The 19,255-nt window shown below is 38.7% G+C and overlaps 1 protein-coding gene and 1 long non-coding RNA gene across 4 annotated transcripts in view; one reads left to right on the top strand and one right to left on the bottom strand.

Moving 5' to 3' along the window:
• LOC138836873 (uncharacterized) overlaps positions 1 to 10,345 on the top strand; it is a 53,206-nt gene extending 42,861 nt beyond the window's left edge. Inside the window, exon 7 of the long non-coding RNA XR_011375112.1 lies at positions 10,265 to 10,345. This is a non-coding gene — a long non-coding RNA (uncharacterized lncRNA). The remainder of the gene's footprint in view (positions 1 to 10,264) is intronic.
• Kif27 (kinesin family member 27) overlaps positions 1 to 19,255 on the bottom strand; it is a 101,831-nt gene that overhangs the window by 20,440 nt on the left and 62,136 nt on the right. For 2 of the 3 annotated variants that reach the window (XM_070035509.1, XM_070035511.1), the window contains 4 exons: positions 16,604 to 16,801; positions 7,969 to 8,082; positions 6,108 to 6,284; positions 3,056 to 3,271 (listed from right to left, as the gene is read on the bottom strand). In XM_070035509.1, the coding sequence (XP_069891610.1) occupies positions 3,056 to 3,271; positions 6,108 to 6,284; positions 7,969 to 8,082; positions 16,604 to 16,801 (705 nt within the window). The remainder of the gene's footprint in view (positions 1 to 3,055; positions 3,272 to 6,107; positions 6,285 to 7,968; positions 8,083 to 16,603; positions 16,802 to 19,255) is intronic. The other variant, XM_070035510.1, reaches the window with a different exon arrangement.

Genomic DNA, 19,255 nt, shown 5'->3' with positions numbered 1-19,255 from the left:
TAAACAGTATAATAATGATAGCTTTATTAGAATATCCACAACTTGCCTTTTTTCTTTTTTAATGCCAGTACTGGGACTTGAACTCAAAGCCTAGAGTTTTCACTTGGCATTTTCATTTAAGACTGGTGCTCCAGGGGTTGGAGGCATGGCTCAGGTCATAGAGCGAAAATGTCAGATACCTAGTCCAAGTCTGGTATTAGACAAAAAAAAAAAAAAAAAGAAAAAAAATTTAAAAAGACTGGTCCTCTATCTCTTCAGCCACACCTCTACTTCTGGCATTTTCCAAGTTGGAGATCCAATTCTCATGGACTTTTTCACCTTTGTTAGCTTTGAACTACACGTTCCTTAGATTTCAGCCTCCTGAGGGTAGCTAAGATTACAGGTGAGAACCATCAGTACCCTGCAACACAACTTGCTTCATTATGTACTTTGAGGTTTAGAGTTTTCATATATTTCTCTTTTTTCCAAGATAGAGTATGAATTTCTCAAGGGAAAGATGTATGTTTTACAGTTTTGTTTCTTTCACAAGGCCTAGTATCTGTCCTGGCCAGGCAGAATTCCTCCTTATATTTTGTTGTGTTGTAGGTTCTCATAGCTTCAAATCTGAAAGCTTGGGGCTCCAATTGAACACTTTAGGAATAAAACCTGATTCTTGTGACACTCTCCACAACTACCCAAGTTAACTCATAAAATAGGGCAGTAGAGGGGTAGGTACCTGATCAATTTTGACTTAGTCCTTAAATTAGTCCTCAATTCCTTTCACCAAGTCAGTTAACAATCTAACTTTTTATTTCCTTTCTCCCATTTCTTTTCTTTTTTTGGGGGGGGGGGAGGGGTCCGGTCGTGGGGCCTGAACTCTGGGCCTGGGCGCTGTCCCTCAGCTCTTCAGCTCGAGGCTAGCACTCTACCACTTGAGCCACAGCGCCACTTCCGGCTTTTTTCTTTTTGCTTATGTGGTGCTGAGGAATCGAACCCAGGGCCTCATGCATGCAAGGCAAGCGCTCTACCACTGAGCCACCTTCCCAGCCCTTCCATTTCTTAAACTAGCTCTCTTACCTCTCTCTATCTTATCCTAATCTACATCACTACAAGATTCTGTAAGGCACATGACTGGCAGCAACTCACCTTCTTTTAAGAGTTTGCCCTTACTTTGTTTGGTAATGACAGGACACAAGCAATAAATATCAGTAGAGAAAATTCAAGCTCAGGGCTGGGATGTAGTTCAGTGGCAAAGCGCTTGCCTAGCAAGTGCAACATCCTGGGTTCGATCCCCAGTACCAAAAAAAAAGAAAAGACAAAAAAAATACAGTTGAAAAAAAGAAAATTCAAGCTCAAACATTCATTTTTGGAACAGGAAGCATGGCTCAAAGGGTAGAGCACCAGTAGTAAGTGAAAAAAACAAGTAAAGCTTGAGGCCCTGAGCTCAAGCTCAAGCCCAAGCCCAAGCACATGAAAAATATCATCAGCTTTATCTCATAAAGTAAGATGTAGGGCCATTACTGGGTGAAAAAAATTTTAAACAAGTTAAGTCCAGTGGCTGTCAGTGGCTCATGCCTATAATCCTAGCTACTCAGGAGGCTGAGAACTGAGAATTGAGGCTTGAAACCAGCACAGGCAGACAAATCTGAGAAACAAAAACTAGCAAACAGTTGGAAATGGAGGCATGGCTTCAAGTGGTAGAGCACCAGCCAAAAGGGAAAAAGCCAAGCAAGAGCACAAGGCCCAGAGTTCAAGCCTCAGTTAAAAAAAAGTCTGGGCAAGCCGGGTGCTGGTGGCTCATGCCTGTAATCCTAGCTACTCAGGAGGCTAAGATCTGAGGATCGCGGTTCAAAGCCAGCCCAGGCAGAAAAGACTGTGAGACTCCTATCTCCAACAGACTACTAGGAAACTGGAAGTGGCGCTGTAGCTCAAGTGGTAGAGTGCTCGCCTTGAGCTGAAGAGCGCAGGGACAGTGCCCAAGCCCAGAGTTCAAGCCCCACGACCAACAACAACAACAACAAAAAGTCTGGGCAAAAAATTCCTCTGATCATAGAAAATAATATTTATCAAAATGAACTCCAGGAAATGGGAAGAAGACTTTTTTCCTTTCTTTTTGTCTTGTTTATCTTTCTTTGGGGTGGTAATGGCACAGAAAAGGTGGGACAAAAGGTGAACAAATGCAGTACTCAGTAGACACTATGTTGAAAATTAACTATATAACTTGTGGAAGGGGACAGGAGGGAAAAACTAGGGAGTGGTGACAGTTGTCCAAAAAGAAATGTACTTGTTACCTGACTTATGAAATGGTAACCACTCTGTATATCACCTTTATAATAATAAAAATATTTGACTAACCCCAACCTCCCTAAGAAAGAAGAGGTGAAGCCTGGCACTGGTGGCTCATGCCTGTAATCCTAGCTATTCAGGAGGCTGAGATCTGAGGATCGCGGTTCAAAGCCAGCCTGGGCAGGAAAGTCCGTGAAACTCTTACCTGTAATAAAACACTCAAAAACTGGAAGTAGCGCTGTGGCTCAAGCAATAGAGTGCTCGCCTTGAGCTGAAGAGCACAGGGACAGTGTCCAGGCCTAGAGTTCAAGCCCCACGACCGACCAAAAAAAAAAAAAGGTGAGAGGACCTATATGTTCTACAACTAAGAAGTATTTTACTGAGAGTTGATTTTATGTCTATTGTTTGGATTTGGTGTGGTACATGCTCCCAATGTCAACTCTTTTTCAAAAGTTTCCTTGGGAAGAATTTTTTTTAACCCTTAATGTTCTGAGGATGTTGATTTCAGATAAGAAATCAAGACTTAGAAGACCAAACTCAAGAAATACTGGTTTTCCAATGGCTGGCTATGTCAGGAGAGGGCCATATTTCTCTGAAGCACTCTGTGAGGACATGTCTGTCTCTAGTCAAGCATAGTTTACCATACTAAGAGATGCCAGGTGAATTCATTACAGATGACAAAAATATCAAGGAAGCAAGTTTATCAGGTTTATCATTTTTATGATTGTGTGACAAGAGACCAAGAAAATCACTCATACATCAACTCCAGTTCCAAAGAATACTGACTTACTTCAGGTGATAGAACTCTACCATTTTTAAGTTTCTCATCCACACTGTTTCTTTGTCTCTGGAGAAGATCCTTTTCTTTCTGAAGAACTTGAACTTGTTCTGAAATCTTTATTTTCTCCTCGGCTGTGCTGCTTTCAAACTGCATATTCTTTTCAGACAATTCCTGGTCCAACAAGTTCAGGCGAGTTGATATTTTCAAACTATCAGTGCTTAAGGCCTAAAAAGATACAATCCACCAAATACCCCCAAAACAGTTACGAGAAATCCAGACTGTATATAAATCAGAAAAAAAAAACAGAGAAAATTATTAAGTGAATGCATTTTTAGCTTTTAAATTATTTTCTCCCATAGATTTTTTTGGGGGTTCATTATCAAAATCTTATGTTGAGGCCAGGTGGTGGTAGCTCTCTTCTAAAATGCTAGCTAGTCAAATGGCTGAGACCTAGAGGAACCAGGTTCAAAGTCAGCTCATGCAGTCCATAAGACTCCATCTCTAATTACCCAACCAAATGCCAAACTGGAGGTATGACTCAAGTGGTAAAGTACCAGCTGTGAGCAAGCAAGATGAACAAGTATATGAGGCATGAGGCATCGAATTCAAGCCCCAGTACAGGAGCACGAATGTGTGCATATGTGTGTGCGCACACACGCACACACACACACACATAAATACTAAGCTGAATATATTAAAAAATAGATTTAAACTAAGAATTTACTACCAAGAATGCCTTAAGTGAGGTTTTCAGAGATAGTGTTTTTCTTTTTTATTATTTTCTAAATTGAACTGTCTTTTACTTTAGCTTATTACAAAGAACTGTAATTCCCTAGATATTGATATTTGCTGTGTTTTAAACATAAAATTTGATTTTATCTATACATCATTCTAGTCAGAAAATATTATAGCTTACACTAAAATATTTTTTATCTCAGTCTCTCCCTAGCTATGTGGTCTCCTATAAGACACTTGAGTTTTCTGCTCCTCAGTTTTGATACCTATAAACTGGAAGCAGTAGTGCCTATTTCAGGATTGTTGTGAGGATCTGAAGCAACCATGAATGTCAAAAAGTTTATAGATATGCAATAAGTATTGTGTGTATACGTTTGTGTCTCTGTGTGTATATGTGTGTGATGTAATGGTACAAAGACTTTAACTCAGGGCCTGGGTCCTGTCCTGTAGCTTTTTTGCTCAAAACTGCCATCTCTAGCTCTTGTTTGGGGGTGGTTAATTGGAGATGAGTCTCACGGTCTTTCCTTCCCAACTGGTTTTGAACCATGATCCTCAAATCTCAGCCACCTGAGTAGACTGGATTACAGGCCTGAGCTACTGGTGCCTAGTAGCAGTAGTTATAAATATGTGTGTGTGTGTGTAGCCATATATTTACTAGCATAAAGTTAAAAAAGTAGTTCCTTCTCATAACCTTCACCAGAGTCCTACTCCCTAAACAAGCTGCTTCCCATCCTTTTAGATGTTTCTTCTGGTTTTTTGGTCCACATGTCTAAATGATGTTAATTTTAGATACTGTCCATCATCTGTATATTATAGAGTTTAGCACTCTTATATCTCCCCTTTTCCACTTACCCCCTCCCTACCTTCATTCTCCCAATTTAAGTTCTAGTACAGCTTTTAGTTACATCAGTATTCATTTACACCTTATTAGGACTTTGAAACTATGAGTCATAGCTCATCTACCTAACATAAAATGATCATACTCCAATTTTGGTACCCTATAAGTAAAATAAAACTATAAAATTCCTTCCCGCACTTTCTTCTTTTGACCAAACTTATCAAGAAATCTTTTTAATACATTTTTTTTCTGAAAACATTCTGCCTGTAGCCTCCATTCTCCTGCTGGATCACATTTTGGGGATCTGAAGTCTTTTTCATAATTCATGGTCTTATTGTGGAGGACATCCTACACTAGTTTCCTGAGACAGGTTTGATTGGGGATTTTTAAACATGAAAAATGTCCACATTCCATCTTCACATTTGATTAAGAGTTTGGCTAAGAGAAGAATTACTAACTGAAAATGTTTCCTCATAAATTTGAAGCTGGCTTCATGTCTTTTACCTCCTAGTGAAGGAAGTTGAAAAGCCCAGTGCCATTTTGATTCTTGAGGTGGATAAGCAACTAGTCTTTTCTACTTAGAGGCTTTCAGAATCTTTTTTTTCCCTTTGTGCACCTAAACCTTCATAATGCTTTGCTTAGGGTATTCATTTTTCTAGATCCTTGAAAATTAGTGCTGAAATTTTTTTTATACTGTGTGTTTCATAATCTCTCCTGCTTCTTTTTTGTTTCTTTCTGGAATTCCTACTATTTAAAAATTGGACTTCCTAGTTTAAAATATTTGTTATTTTCTTGTGCTTTGCCTTTTAACTTACTGAGATTTTTCAACTGTATCCTCTAACCCTTTTAATGTCCAACAGTTCTTTCATGTTTTCATAACTTGTAGTTCTTGTTTGATGGATACAGTAATATCATTTATCACATCAAGTATACCAAGATGTTTGTTGGAAGATTTTTAAGCTTCTAGTTGTTTCTAATTTCTCTGAGTTCCTTTTTCTCTCTGGTTTTTGTCTTTAATGTTAGTGGTATTCCTTTAATATTGGTAACATTTATTGTAAATGTGTGGAAATGGAACAATGAAAGCCCCCCACCCCAAGTAATAACTATTGTAAGCTAATAAAAAGAATGTGTGGTTTTAGATATATATATATGTCATATATATATATATAATGTCAGATTCCAAATATGAATCTGAATTGTATGTGTGTGTGAGAAAGACAGACAAAGAGAGAGAGAGACAGAGACAGAGAGAGAGAGAGAAAGAGAGAAAGAGAGTCAGAGACAGAGAGAGAGAGAGAGAGAGAGAGAATACTTTTTTTTGGCATTACTGGGTAATGAACTCCAGGCCTCATGCTTATTAGGCAAACACTCCACCACTTGAACCTTTCTTGGACTAGCTTTTGGTTTCTAACTTCATAATTATACAATTCACTTTTTAGGGGGAAAAAATCCTAGAACCAGAATTACATAACAAATTAAATGGAATACCTGACTAGATCTCAACTTCTTACTCTCCAGGTGGCTCTTCTCCTGTAGCAAGGCCTCCTTCTTAGAAACTATGGCTTCCCGTTTCTTTAGGTCTTCTTCCAGCTGTTCTAATTCTTGGCGTTGGTTCAGAACTTTCTCTACTTCCTCATCTAACCATTTCTTTTGCTCATCCAATTTCTATATTAAAATTTCAAAGAAACATAATTTGTTTTTCCTCGTACCATAAAGATTACATGGTGATACTATAATTTTGGACTGGCTAAAACCTCTGAAATAAACATTAAAACAATCAGTAAAAAATAACTCATGTTCCTGTCTGAAACCATAAGGAGTGGTTCTACTTAACCTGTTGTGTTGCTTTATTAAAAATTAAAACTGATTCCCCAAATATGTTCAAGAGTGTGAAGCATTTCAGCCTGAAAAAAAAAGGAAAGACAAATTTCTCTACCTGTATTAAAGATTCCTAGCATGGGAATTTTGAGAGGTGCACATCTCCCTCATAATACTTACATGGACAGTTGCTCTACTAGTCTATCATCCCTTAGCTTGAGCTAATCGATTTACTGTAGGAGCTGTGCTTTTTACCTCTCTATCCATAATAGGTGCAGTGTTGTCTGGCCCACAAATGCCACTAAATAAAATGTCAATTGAAGAAGTAAATAAATGTTTAATTCAATCATTAATCAATGGGATAACAACCCAATCTACATTGTAGTTAACTTCTTAGAAGGTAAAAAGCTAGAAAGTTGTATTTTGTTAAAGAAACAAGTGTAAACATAAGTACAAATGGAGTATGAACAAATGGAATATGATTTTGATGTACTCTACCAAAAGGACAGAGTGGTATCATAAAGATACTGAAACAATAAACAGAAAAATCAACATATACTATTGTCTAGCTGCTAATTGGTCTGGTAAAAGTAACTCCTACAAATTAGTATTGTGTCTCAATATCTCAGTGAGGTAGTAAAGATGCATGAGATAAAGAGAGCAAAGTGGCCAAGGCAACTCACTAGCACAAAGCTAGTGAGTCTAACATACAGGTCTACATACTATACTCTTATACTGAATTCTAAAATAGAAGCTTGACAATCATTAGGGCAGGAAAAGAGAGTTAACTATTGAAAATAATTTCCATTTGTTTTAGCCTTAGACAGTCTAATATGAGACCTACAAAGTCTGCAATGAAACAAACTCAATTATTCTTCAACTGTGAGTGGAGTTTGAAAGAAGACCTTTGTAAGCTCTGTTGCAATAGGAGAAAAACCAAAACACAAAAGTAAATCACTGTTAAAATATTTCTGGGTAAAGAGAGTATGTGTGGGAATACATCCATGTCCTAACTGTCACTAATAAGATATATAAAATTTAAGGGAAGTAAAGTTTTCACAATTAAGATAGATGTATTTACATTTGGAGTATAATACAATTTTACACACATTATTTTCCTTTCATTTCTTTGAACTTTGAAATTATTTCATGGAATTATGACTTTTTAATTTGCAAATGAAGAACTAAAATAACAGTTCTTTAAAATTTATTAGGTATATCCAATTTGGAACTGTTTGAATGTAGAGCTCTGATTTTTAGAAATACATCTGTGTCCAAACTGCAGTCAGAATAAAAGAAGCTAGCGAACACAGAGTCCACATCTGTATTCCATAACCTTCAAATAAACATATTTCTTTAAAAATAATAATAACAAGCAATTTCTGGATCAGAAAATAATTTTTAGTATTAAGGAATATTAAAAATTTTACACATGAGTATTTGAGATTTTATTCAGAATGCACACTTTTGATTTCTAGTTAGACAACCATCAAAAGGAAGAGGAAACAAACACTGCACAGAACTAACAAACCTGGAGTGGTTCTACCTGTCCATAAAGGCCTTTTCTCCGTTGCAAGTAACATGTGTCAATGTCCTGAGCTTTTAGTTTTAGATCTTCTTCCTGTTTGTTTTTTAACTGGAGCTCCTGTAAAAAAAAAATTAAAGACACTTCAGCACTTTTACTACCTGGCTATCATTAATTATGCAGAAAATTAAAAAAAATCATGCAGAAAATAGCTTTCATCTCATTTGCTGTTCTTTATTTTGGGTACTGTAACTTAAACTCAGGGTCTTGAATGTGCTAAGGGCATACCCTACCATTGAGCTATACTCACCACACCCTGAGAATCAATTTCTTAACATTTACTTTTCCTAGTTGCAAAAAGAGAAAATGAGTGGATGAAAAATGGGGCTTTTTAAAAAAATAACTTTAGGCTGGTGATATAGCTAGCTCAGTGATAGAATATTTATTTGCCTAACATGCTAGAGACCCCTAAGTTTGATCATAATAAATTAATTTGATTTAAGTACCATTTATAAGCCAGGCGTGAGTGGGTCATGCCTGTAATTCCAGCCACTCAGAAGGCTGAGATCTGAGGATCATGATTCAAAGTCATCCTGACTAGGAAAGTCTGTAAAACTCTTATGTCAACCAGCAAAAAAGCCAGAAGTAGAGCTGTGGCTCAAGTGGTAGAACACTAGTCTTGAGGAGAAAAAGCATCTAGGCTCTGAATTCAAACTTTAGGTCTGACACACACACATATACAAATTTTTTACAGAGTTAGCAATGGGTATATTTGAGTTTATTATAGTAGAAATGCAAAAGAAATAATATTGACGTTATGGTGCTCACAAATAGTCTACAGCTTTCAATAGCCTTGCAAGACAGATCAAAATTCCATTAATTTGTTTCCATCCACATTTTAAGTGTCAAGAAGCCCAAAGTTCATGGTCCTCCTCTAGGGTTTAGAGCAGATGCTGCTGTCACTACTAAAGTTTAGCAGGAACCAGACTGAAACCATGGATAAATAGCCCATTTCTGTTAGTGGTCCATGATGGGTAAGTATAAAAACTGAAGGTCTGTGGTTAGACATCAATTTGGCAAGATAATTATATATCTATTGACTCGTATAATTTAAATAAGATTGTAAGCGAGGTGCTTGTGGTTCATACTTGTGATCCTAGCTACTTGGAAGGCTACGATAAAAAAGGATCATAGTTCAATGCAGCCCCCCGCCCCCCACACATGGCCCCATCTCAACCAATAGTCAGTGCAGTTGTATAGTCTGTTATCCTAGCATCTGGGATTCTGAGATTGAGAGGATTAGAGTTCCAGACCATTTTGGGCAGAAAATAGACTACATCTCTGCAGAAGATGCTGCATCCTAGCTATGGCGGGAAGTATAAAACAGGAAGACTGCAGTCCAGGCATACATCTGGGCAGGAATTACAACCTTATATCCAAATGTAAAGAAGAGCTGGAGGCATAGCTCATCAGCAGAGTGCCTGCCTAGCAAGTATAAGGCCCTGAGTTAAAACCCCAGTTCTCCCAGGAAAGAGGGATGGAAAGGGCAAGAGTGAAGGAAGGGAAGAAGAAAAAGGAGGGAGGGAAGAAAGCAAGGGAAAGGAAAAAGCAGGGGAAGAGAGAAATAAATAAAGGACTTTCACTAGGCAAAGTGGTACCTTTCTATAACTACAACTATTGGGAGGTTGAGACAGGAAGAGCACAAGTTTTCAGGGAATGTGGCCAACACAGTGAGACCCTGTCTCAAAAGAAAACAGACTTTCATTTGTATATTTCAAATTTGGGGGGCCAGTACTAAGATCTTGAACTCGGGGTCTTGTGATTCTTAGGCAAGTGTTACACTGCTGAGCTATGCTGCCAGCTCTGTTTTGTAGTGGTTATTTTCAAAATAGGATCCTATTTTCTTCCTGGGCACATACCTGGACCATGATCTACTTGCTTTAGGCTTCCTGTAGTTGCTCAGACAATAGGCATGTGCCACCACATCCAGTTTCCCTTCATAGAGATTCCCTTCATGGATTGCCTGAGCTGGCCTGGAACCTTGATCTTCCCAATTTCAGCCTCCCATGTAGCTTAGGATGATAGACACATGGCACTATACCCAGATCTGGGTTGAAAGGGGGTTTGCAAATATTCTGCTCAGTATGGCCTCAAACCATGATTCTCCATTCTCTACTTCCCAAGTAACTAGGATTGCAGACAAGAGCTACCTATGCCTGGATTATTTTTCTACTAATAAATACTTTATAATAAAGTATTGAGCTGTGAATTGTAATAAATGGAAACTGTTCCTTCTCCACAGGTAATTTCAGTAGCACAAGCAGAACAGAAATAAAAGACTAGAGCTTTCCAGCCCTCAGAATGGAAGAAAGAAAAATAAAATATTAAAGACTTGTGTTCCAAGTGTCCTTCTTTGAGTTTTTTTTTTTTTCTGCATCCGGTCATGGGGGCCTGAACTCTGGGCCTGGGCACTGTCCCTCAGCTCTTCAGCTCAAGGCTAGTGCTCTACCACTTGAGCCACAGCGCCACTTCTGGCTTTTTTCTTTTTGTTTATGTGGTGCTGAGGAATTGAACCCAGGGCCTCATGCATGCAAGGCAAGCGCTCTACCACTGAGCCACCTTCCCAGCCCCTTTGAGTTTTGACTCAGAAAAAGAGGCAAGAGAAGAAGGGACCCCACCCCATCTGAGAGAGAAAACATAATACATGCAGAGACCCCAAACCTACAGGGATTGCCTAGACTCACAGAAAGAGTAAAGGTACTGTTAGGGAAGAGGGACTAATTAGATAAGTTGGTCTCATACAGCATGGATCCTGAGTCGAGAGGCCAATGTGGGCCAGTCATTGTAAGGAATAGGACCCCAAACTGAGAGTAGGAGAGACCACTGGGCTAGCAGCTAGACAGAAAACTCAGTCATCTCAACACAAGTTTACAATGCTACAGAAGCAAATGGAGTAAAGATGAAACTAAAGTATCCACATTCTGAAAAAGGCAGGCAGACCAGCCCGTATGTTTTTCTAGCCATGGCTGTATCACCATGAGTCAAGGAATGGTGGACAAGAGAGAGCAGATTCTAGCCAATCATGTCCTTCAAATCTATGGGATGTAGTGAAAGAAAGCTACAGACTCAACTACCACATAAACTAGATGCCATCTTGAAGATAGGAGTAGAGGGAAGAGGCTAAGGAACTGGATATTCTTATTTAAGAGACTTAAGAATTCTTCAGAGGAAATAATTACATTTTCAGGATAAGGTATAAACAAGATAATAGGTTAGTTCCCTTATTCTGGCAAATATCACATAGTAGGAGAGAGGATCACTGGTCTGTTATAGGCTAAATTAGTTTAGTTGCATTATGAGTGACTTTGGACCAGATTTTTATTTTGCCTCCCATTAGTTTTCCCTAATCCATTGTTTCTCTAATCCAATGCTATAATTGAGCTCGTTAACCCCGTCAAGAATATCAGCAATTTCAGGATGCTGAAAGAAAGCTATCTCAAGATACTTTATACTTGAAGTTGAATTTCTACTATTCCTATTTGTCCATATACAAGTTTAAAGTATGCTGCAGTAGGTCTAATTCCCATGCACATGAATAGACTTAATATTGTCAGTGGTCAATACTACCCTATAATCAAAGAGATATGAGGATCCCAAGTTTGAGGACAGCTTGAGCTACATAGTTAATTTCAGGCTAGTCTAGGTTGATCTACCAACCCCACGCATGCCTTTTTTGTTAGTTTTGGAGACAGGGTCTCAACTATGTTTCAGGAGTTATACTGGAACTCAGTATATAGCCCAGGGTGGCCTGGAGCTCCTAATCCTCATCTCAGCCTCCCAAGAGTTTGTATTATAGGTGTGTGCCACCAAGTCCAACTGAAACTTTGTCTTGAAAGAAAGGAATTTTAATGGCCTTTTTCAGAAACGGAAAAATGGATCCTTAAATTTATATGGAATAGCAGAGGACTGAAATCAAAGGAAAAAAGGAAAGACAAGCAAAGCTGGAAGACTTACTTGTTGACCTCTCAAAACTATAAATTTTAAGAAATAAAAAGTGTGGTAATGACAAGAGGGTAGAAACATACACTGTGGAAGAGAACATTCATTCACATATGGCCAGTTGCAGTTTTTTTCATCCTAGCACTGAAGATTGAACTCAGGACCCTATGAGCCTGGAACCTCTAGCTTTCAATCTTCATCCTCCAAACTCTGCCTCCTGAGTAGTTGGGATTAGAGCCAGACTCATGCCAGGCTCCCCAGTTGACTTTTATTAAAAAAATATTTTCTCACCGGGCGCTGGTGGCTCACGCCTGTAATCCTAGCTACTCAGGAGGCTGAGATCTGAGGATCGCGGTTCAAAGCCAGCCCGGGCAGGAAAGACCGTGAGACTCCTATCTCCAATAAATCACCAGAAAACCGGAAATGGCGCTGTAGCTCAAGTGGTAGAGCGCTCGCCTTGAGCTGAAGAGCTGAGGGACAGCGCCCAGGCCCAGAGTTCAAGACCCACGTCCGACAAAAAAAAAAAAATTTTTTTCTGGCAGAATTATGGCTTAAACCTCAGAGTCTGGCTAAAAAGGTACTCTACCACTTGAGCCATGTCTCCAGCCCTTTTTGCATTGGTTATTTTCAAGGCAGGGTCTCACTTTATGCTTAGGCTAGGCTGGTCTGCAATCTTCCTACTTGTGCTTCTCAGTGTCATGTAGTATGACACGTGTCTACTATTGTGCCCAGCCATTCTGCTTCACCTGTAAATGGGATAACAGGTGTGTATGTTCAATCACTGGTTGAGATGGAATCTCAATGTTGATGCCCAGACTTAGACTAGAGCCATGACACTCTGATCTCTGCCCATAAAGTAACTAGATTATAGGTTGAGCCACCATATCTGGCCAAAGTTCCAAGGTATACAAGATAATGTTTAATATACATAAATGAAATTATTTCAGTTAAGGTAATTAATATAATAATCTTGTATAATTACCATTTTACATTTTAAGATGAGAGAAAGTAACTGAAATTTCCTTTTGGCAATTTTATAGTTAAAATACAATCTTTTTCTACACAGGCTCTCATTTATGTAGCCTTGTCTGGCCTCAAACTTCAGATCTTCTTACCTCAGCCTCTCAAGTATTGAGGTGTACGTGTCTCCAAGCTCAGCTTATAGTATTAACTGTAATCATAAAGCACTATACAACACTCATCTTAGCAACTTAGTGTTCTTTGACCAATATCTTCCCTACTTCCTCCACCAGCATCTCCCATTAACCAACCAAAATGAGTTTTGACAAAGGTGTCACGTCCATTCAAGGGAAAGAAAAGTCTCTTCAACAGATGGTACTGGTACAATTGGAGATCTACATGCAAGGCACATGGAGATCTTCTAGACATCCTATGTAAAAACTATCCCAAGAGAGCTAAACAGCTTAAATATAATGCCTAAAACCATAGCACTTTTATAAGAAAAGCTAGAGGTAAGTCTTTATGACCTCAGGTCTGGTAATGGATTCTTAGAAAAACAAGCACAATTAGCAATAGAAACAACTGGACTTCAAAATAAAACTGTACATCAAAGCATATTATAAAAGTTTAGGCCAATGTGATAGTACAAATCTGTAGTCCCAGCTATGCAGAAAGATCTGCTAAGAGGATAACTTTTTTTTCATGAGTTTTAAACCAGCTCGGTAACATCTTACATTGTCAAAAAATAAAGACAATCTAGATAATGAGAAAATATTTAGAAATCATTTGACTGACAAGGTTTAATGTCCAGAATACATAATTTTTTTGTCAGTTGTGGGACTTGAACTCTGGGCCTGGGTGCTGTCCCTCAACTCTTCAGCTCAAGGCTAGCGCTCTACCACTGGAGCCACAGTGCCACTTCTGGTTTTCTGGTGGTTTATTGGAGATAAGAGTCTCACAGACTTTTCTGCCTGCTCTGGCTTTGAACTGTGATCCTCAGATCTCAGCCTCCTGAGTAGCTAGAATTACAGGTGTGAGCCACTGGCACCTGGCAAGAATACATAATTCTTGCAATTTAATAATAAAGGCAGATAAGAATTGAAGAAGAGCCTGCATCAGTAGGATCGAGAGTTTGAAGCTAGCCTAAGCTGCTTAGTTCAAAGTAAGCCTATGAAACATGGTGAGACCCTGCCTCAAAAAGAAAATAACTAATTTTTTTTTTTTTTTGTCGGTTGTGGGGCTTGAACTCTGGGCCTGAGCACTGTCCTTCAGCTCTTCAGCTCAAGGCTAGTGCTCTACCACTTGAGCCACAGTGCCACTTCCAGTTTTCTGGTTTTCTGGTGGTTTATTGGAGATAAGAGTTTCACGGACTTTCCTGCCTTGGCTGGCTTTGAACCACGATCCTCAGATCTCAGCCTCCTGAGTAGCTAGGATTACAGGCTTGAGCCACCGGCGCCCGGCGAAAATAAATAATTTTTAAAGTGAGGGTAGAGGCATAGGAAAAAGTAACAGAGTAAATTTGGTGAAAATACATCTTATGCATAAATGGAAATTATACAACATATAGAGTTATAAAAAGAGGGGAAAATTTTAACTCCTCTAAACAAATAAATAAAATGAACAAAAGATATGAACAGACATTTCTCCATAGAACATATACAAATAGGCATGTGAAAAGATGCTTGAATTAGTAACTTAGGAAATGAAAATTAAAACTTAGTAACTTAGGAAATGAAAATTAAAACCACAATAAGGCTGGACACTGGTATCTCACACCTATAAGACTACCTCTCCTAGAGTTTGAGAGAAGGATCGGGGTGTGTGGCCAGCCCAGGCAGAAAAAAATCTAAGGATTACAGTTTGAAGTCAGCCTGGGGCAGAAAGCACATAAGCCTCATCTCCAATTAACTACAGAAAAAGGCAGAAGTGGAGCTGTGGCTCAAGTGGTAGAGCATTAGCCTTGAGCACAAAAGCCCAGGGGCAGCACCGGTGCACACACACGTGTGTACACACACACACACACACACACACCAAAAACAAAAAAAAACTGCTGGTGGCTCAAGATCCAGGAGGTTAAGATCTGAGAGTCATAATTCCAAGCTAGCCTGGGCAGTAATATCTGTGAGACTTATCTCTAATCACCAAAAAGGAGCTTTGGCTCAAGTGGTAGAGCCCTAGCCTTGAGCAAAAATGTTCAGAGACAGTGCCCAGGCCCTGAGTTCAAGCCCTGGGACTGGCACAAAAACAAGACAAAAAAAGAGTAAATGCTCTTAGATTCTCTTCTATAACTAAAGTACAAATTTTTTATGGTCTGTAAATAGATTCTATCCAGTGTCAAAAATTTAAGGAGTCTAAAGGATTTATGGGACTAGATATTTTCAATTTTGCTGAGAATCTAAAACTGCTCTAAATAAAATATTAATAAAAAGAAAACTATGTTATAATCCTTTGGTTCTGTTTGCTATTTCAATGAACAGAGCGGGGCATATATTAGATAACTATGTTATTATGATTATGATGGTCATCTTTTTTACTTTTTGTGTTTTTTTCCTATTTTTCCCCTTTTGTCACAGTTTTTGATTTCTGTACCTTTTGTCTTGATGTAAGTTTATCTGATTTGGGGAAGGGAAGGGGAAGCACAGAAATGGTGGGACAAAGGATAAACTAAGCCAGCAGTGATTCTCACTAGACACTGTTAAAAATGAACTATACAACTTGGCAGGGAGGAGTGTCCAGAGGGGGAAAACTGGGAGAAAATGAGGGAAGAGGTGACACTGTTCTCAATACCTGACTTATGTAACTGTAACCTTTCTGTATATCACCTTTACAATAACTTTTTAAAGACTATTTTAGATAAGACAGACTCAAAGAGTGACTGATTTTCTCAGCCAGGAAATGAGAGTTGGGATTGAAGCTAATGTTAGTGTTGTTCCAGAGCCCAGGCTCACAGCTCTAGTTCTTTCCCCAGCTGTCTAGTCTATGGAATGGCTGGCTACACCACCAGCCTGATCACTGTTGTGCGCACTGAGAATGACATGGTACCATCTTATCTGCATTTTTTCCAGGAGCCACATAGACAACACATGTCAAAACACTTTGAAAAAGTCAACTCCACTGCTGGGCACCATTGGCTCACACTTGTAATCCTAGCTACTCAAGAGGCTGAGATCTGAGGATAGTGGTTCCAGCCTGGGCAGGAACATCTGTGAGTCTTATCTCCTATTAAACACCAGAAAACAGGAGGTGGCGCCGTGACTTAAGTGGTAGAGCACTAGCCTTGAGATATCAAGAGCTCAGGGAGAGTGCCCAGGCCCAGAGTTCAAGACCCTTGACCAGCACATGTGCACGCACGCACACACGCACACACACACACACACACAAACACACAGAGTCAACTCTATAAATTTGTATTTTTTACTAATTTCAACTAAAAATCCTATGAGGAGAACATTTATCACTGTACCTTCTTTTGTGAAGCCAAAGCCTTCAAGACAGTACTCAGAATTCAATAAATAGTTTTTACTATGTAGATGAACAAAGCTTTGAAGTAACTAAGGACAGCAGTGAAAGGCAGGTCAAGGACAGATACTTCACAAGCCAACTGAATCAAGACCCTGGCTTCTTTAGCTCTGAGTGGTTAACATTTCATATTATACTTAGCAGGAAGGTATGACAATATTACTTTGATTTTCCGTTGATCTCGCTGAATTTCTTCATCCAGTTGCTTCTTTTTTTCATTTTCCTCTCGAAGTCTTTTTTGCAGCTGTACCTTTTGGTATTTCATGTGACCTACATTCTGCTCTAGTTCATGGGCACGTTTCTCATTATGGATCGACAATGATGCAAAATTCTTACTATCTCGTTGCTTCTTCTGTAAGACCTGAGATCACATAGATATTTCAAAATGAAAAAGTGCATCTCTTTCATCTCTTAACTAAACTTAATCTTTTCATTCAATGGTAAGGGCAGCCATTTCCCCTAGATTTTCACTTATTTTTGAAAGGTTCAACATTTGTTTATTCTTCTGCATTTCTAATTTTACAACTGGGAAAATCATCATCATTTTTATCAGACATGTAAATTATTAAAGATGAGTATTCTTAAGATGGGCTTCGGTGGCTCACGCCTATAATCCTAGCTACTCAGTAAGCTGAGATCTGAGGATCACAGTTCAAAGCCAGTTGAAAGAGAAAAATCCTCTATGAGAGTTATATCTCCAATTAACCACCAAAAAGCCAGAAATGGACTTATGCTCAAAGTGGCAGGGCACCAGTCGAGCAAAAACAGTCAAGGCCCTGAGTTCAAGTACCATACTGGCACAAAAAAGTCAGTGATTTGTTAGATATCAAGACCCTCATTTGAAGGATCAAGAAATGAAAAAGAACACCCCCAAATCTAGGATATGCCTTGTAAGTTGAAATAAATATTCTGAGGAAAAATAGAAGGTAGGACATGAACAATCACCAGACCTCCTTTAAAACAGTTCACATATTCAAGTTGTATTGATTTAATTTGGTAGTGACTTGACAGGCTATATAGGTAACAATTTTTAGTGGAGATATTTAGATATCTGAGGTGGCAAGGGAACTGTAGGAGGGACTGACTTTCATCTTCACCTGTGACAGGTGCTACATATCAGATACATACATATAGTTAAAAAAAATTAGCGGTGCCGTAGTTCCCCCTACCAAACAAAATAATATTGTTCTAAATAGGTCAAATGAATTCAATTTTATCTACAATGAAAACAATGGGAATATGTTTCTGCAATAGGAAAGCAATAGATCATAAAATAAAAAGAACCAGACATGCATTCTAGAAAACTCATTATGATTTAACAAAGCACCTGAAAATGGCTTCCTCATACACACAGTAGGATTCCTTTTTGCACAATAGGATTTTCTTTCTGAGTACTAGGAATTAGACCCAGGGTCTCACAATATTAGTCAGGTACTCTTATTACTGAATTACTTCCCCAGCCCTAGAACAGAATATTTAACTATGGCTATTTCTGAAGTTATAGCTAAATTCAAGCATTAGGAATTATGACTGAGTTGTGTGTTACTCAAAGTTATTTTCTTTGTTTTCTTTTTTTTTGGGGGGGGGGTCCAGTCGTGGGCCTGGGTGCTGTCCCTCAGCTCTTCAGCTCAAGGCTTGCAAGCTACCACTTGAGCCATAGCACCACTTCCAGCTTTTTTTTTATGTGGTGCTGAGGAATCGAACCCAGGGCCTCATGCATGCAAGGCAAGTGCTCTACCACTGAGCCACCTTCTCAGCCCTCAAAGTTATTTTCTTAAACCAATCAATTATGGTTTCAGAAAACCGTCTGAAATAGTTTCCATTTATTGAGTATATACAAAGTGCCATGGATAGTAGTCCATGGTGGGGTTCTTTGGAAATGTTTCATTTACCAATCTTTGTGTTATTTGTACATTTTTAATCTATTCAATAAAGTAATTTCTCCACTAGTTAAGTCTTATTTGAATTTATTAAGTTTTGCCATATTTTCTCCATTAATTTTCTTCTGAAAAGTAAAATTACTAGTCAAGACTAGTTGAAGCTACTGTGCAAGCTCCATACAGTAAGAGCTCCAGTGTAAGTCAGGGAAGGAGTAGCTGCTGGGCATGATGGCTGGGCATCATGGCTGGATCAGGGGCTGGCAGGATTATAGGCACCCTTCTAGAGATCATCACTTTGGACTTTTCCTATATGCTCTTTCAGACAGTCTGCTTTTGTCAGGTTCTCTCTTCCTCACAAATATTTAGTACATATAAATTGTACAAAAGGGTTTCACCATGATAGTTCACACATGTATACATTATACTTTAGTCAAATTTACCTCATCTGTTGCTCTCCCTTTCCACATTTCCCTTATCCTCTTATTACTTAATAGCATTCAGTAAGTTTCCTATGTGTCTTCATGTAGATGAAATGTATTTTGATATGACTTACCTCCACCATTCTCCTACCCTCCTTCTCATCCCCTGCATCTATGCACACTAAAGAAAATAAATGATGAAACTATACAGCAGGTTCTATTGGGAGGTGAGTACTTGTGGGTGAGGTAAGGCAAATGGAAAGGGTAGAAAGTGAATATAGTCTAAGTACTTTCTATGCATATATGAAAACGGAACAATTAAACTTGTAGAAAGTATTTTAAATGGGGAAGGGGAATGAGGCAGAGTGATAAAGGGGGTGAATTTGACCAGGTAACATTGTATGCATGTACTGAAATAGCAAATTGAAGTCCCTTTTTCATTTTTGGTTGTACTAGGGTCTGAATTTGGGCCTCACATTTGCTAGGCAGACACTCTACTATTTGAGCTACATGTCT

The sequence above is a fragment of the Dipodomys merriami genome, unplaced genomic scaffold, assembly GCF_024711535.1.
Source record: "Dipodomys merriami isolate MVZ:Mamm:240054 unplaced genomic scaffold, mDipMer1.0.p SCAF_26, whole genome shotgun sequence".
Taxonomy (NCBI): Eukaryota; Metazoa; Chordata; class Mammalia; order Rodentia; family Heteromyidae; genus Dipodomys; species Dipodomys merriami.
This window is presented reverse-complemented; position numbering and strand designations above follow the sequence as displayed.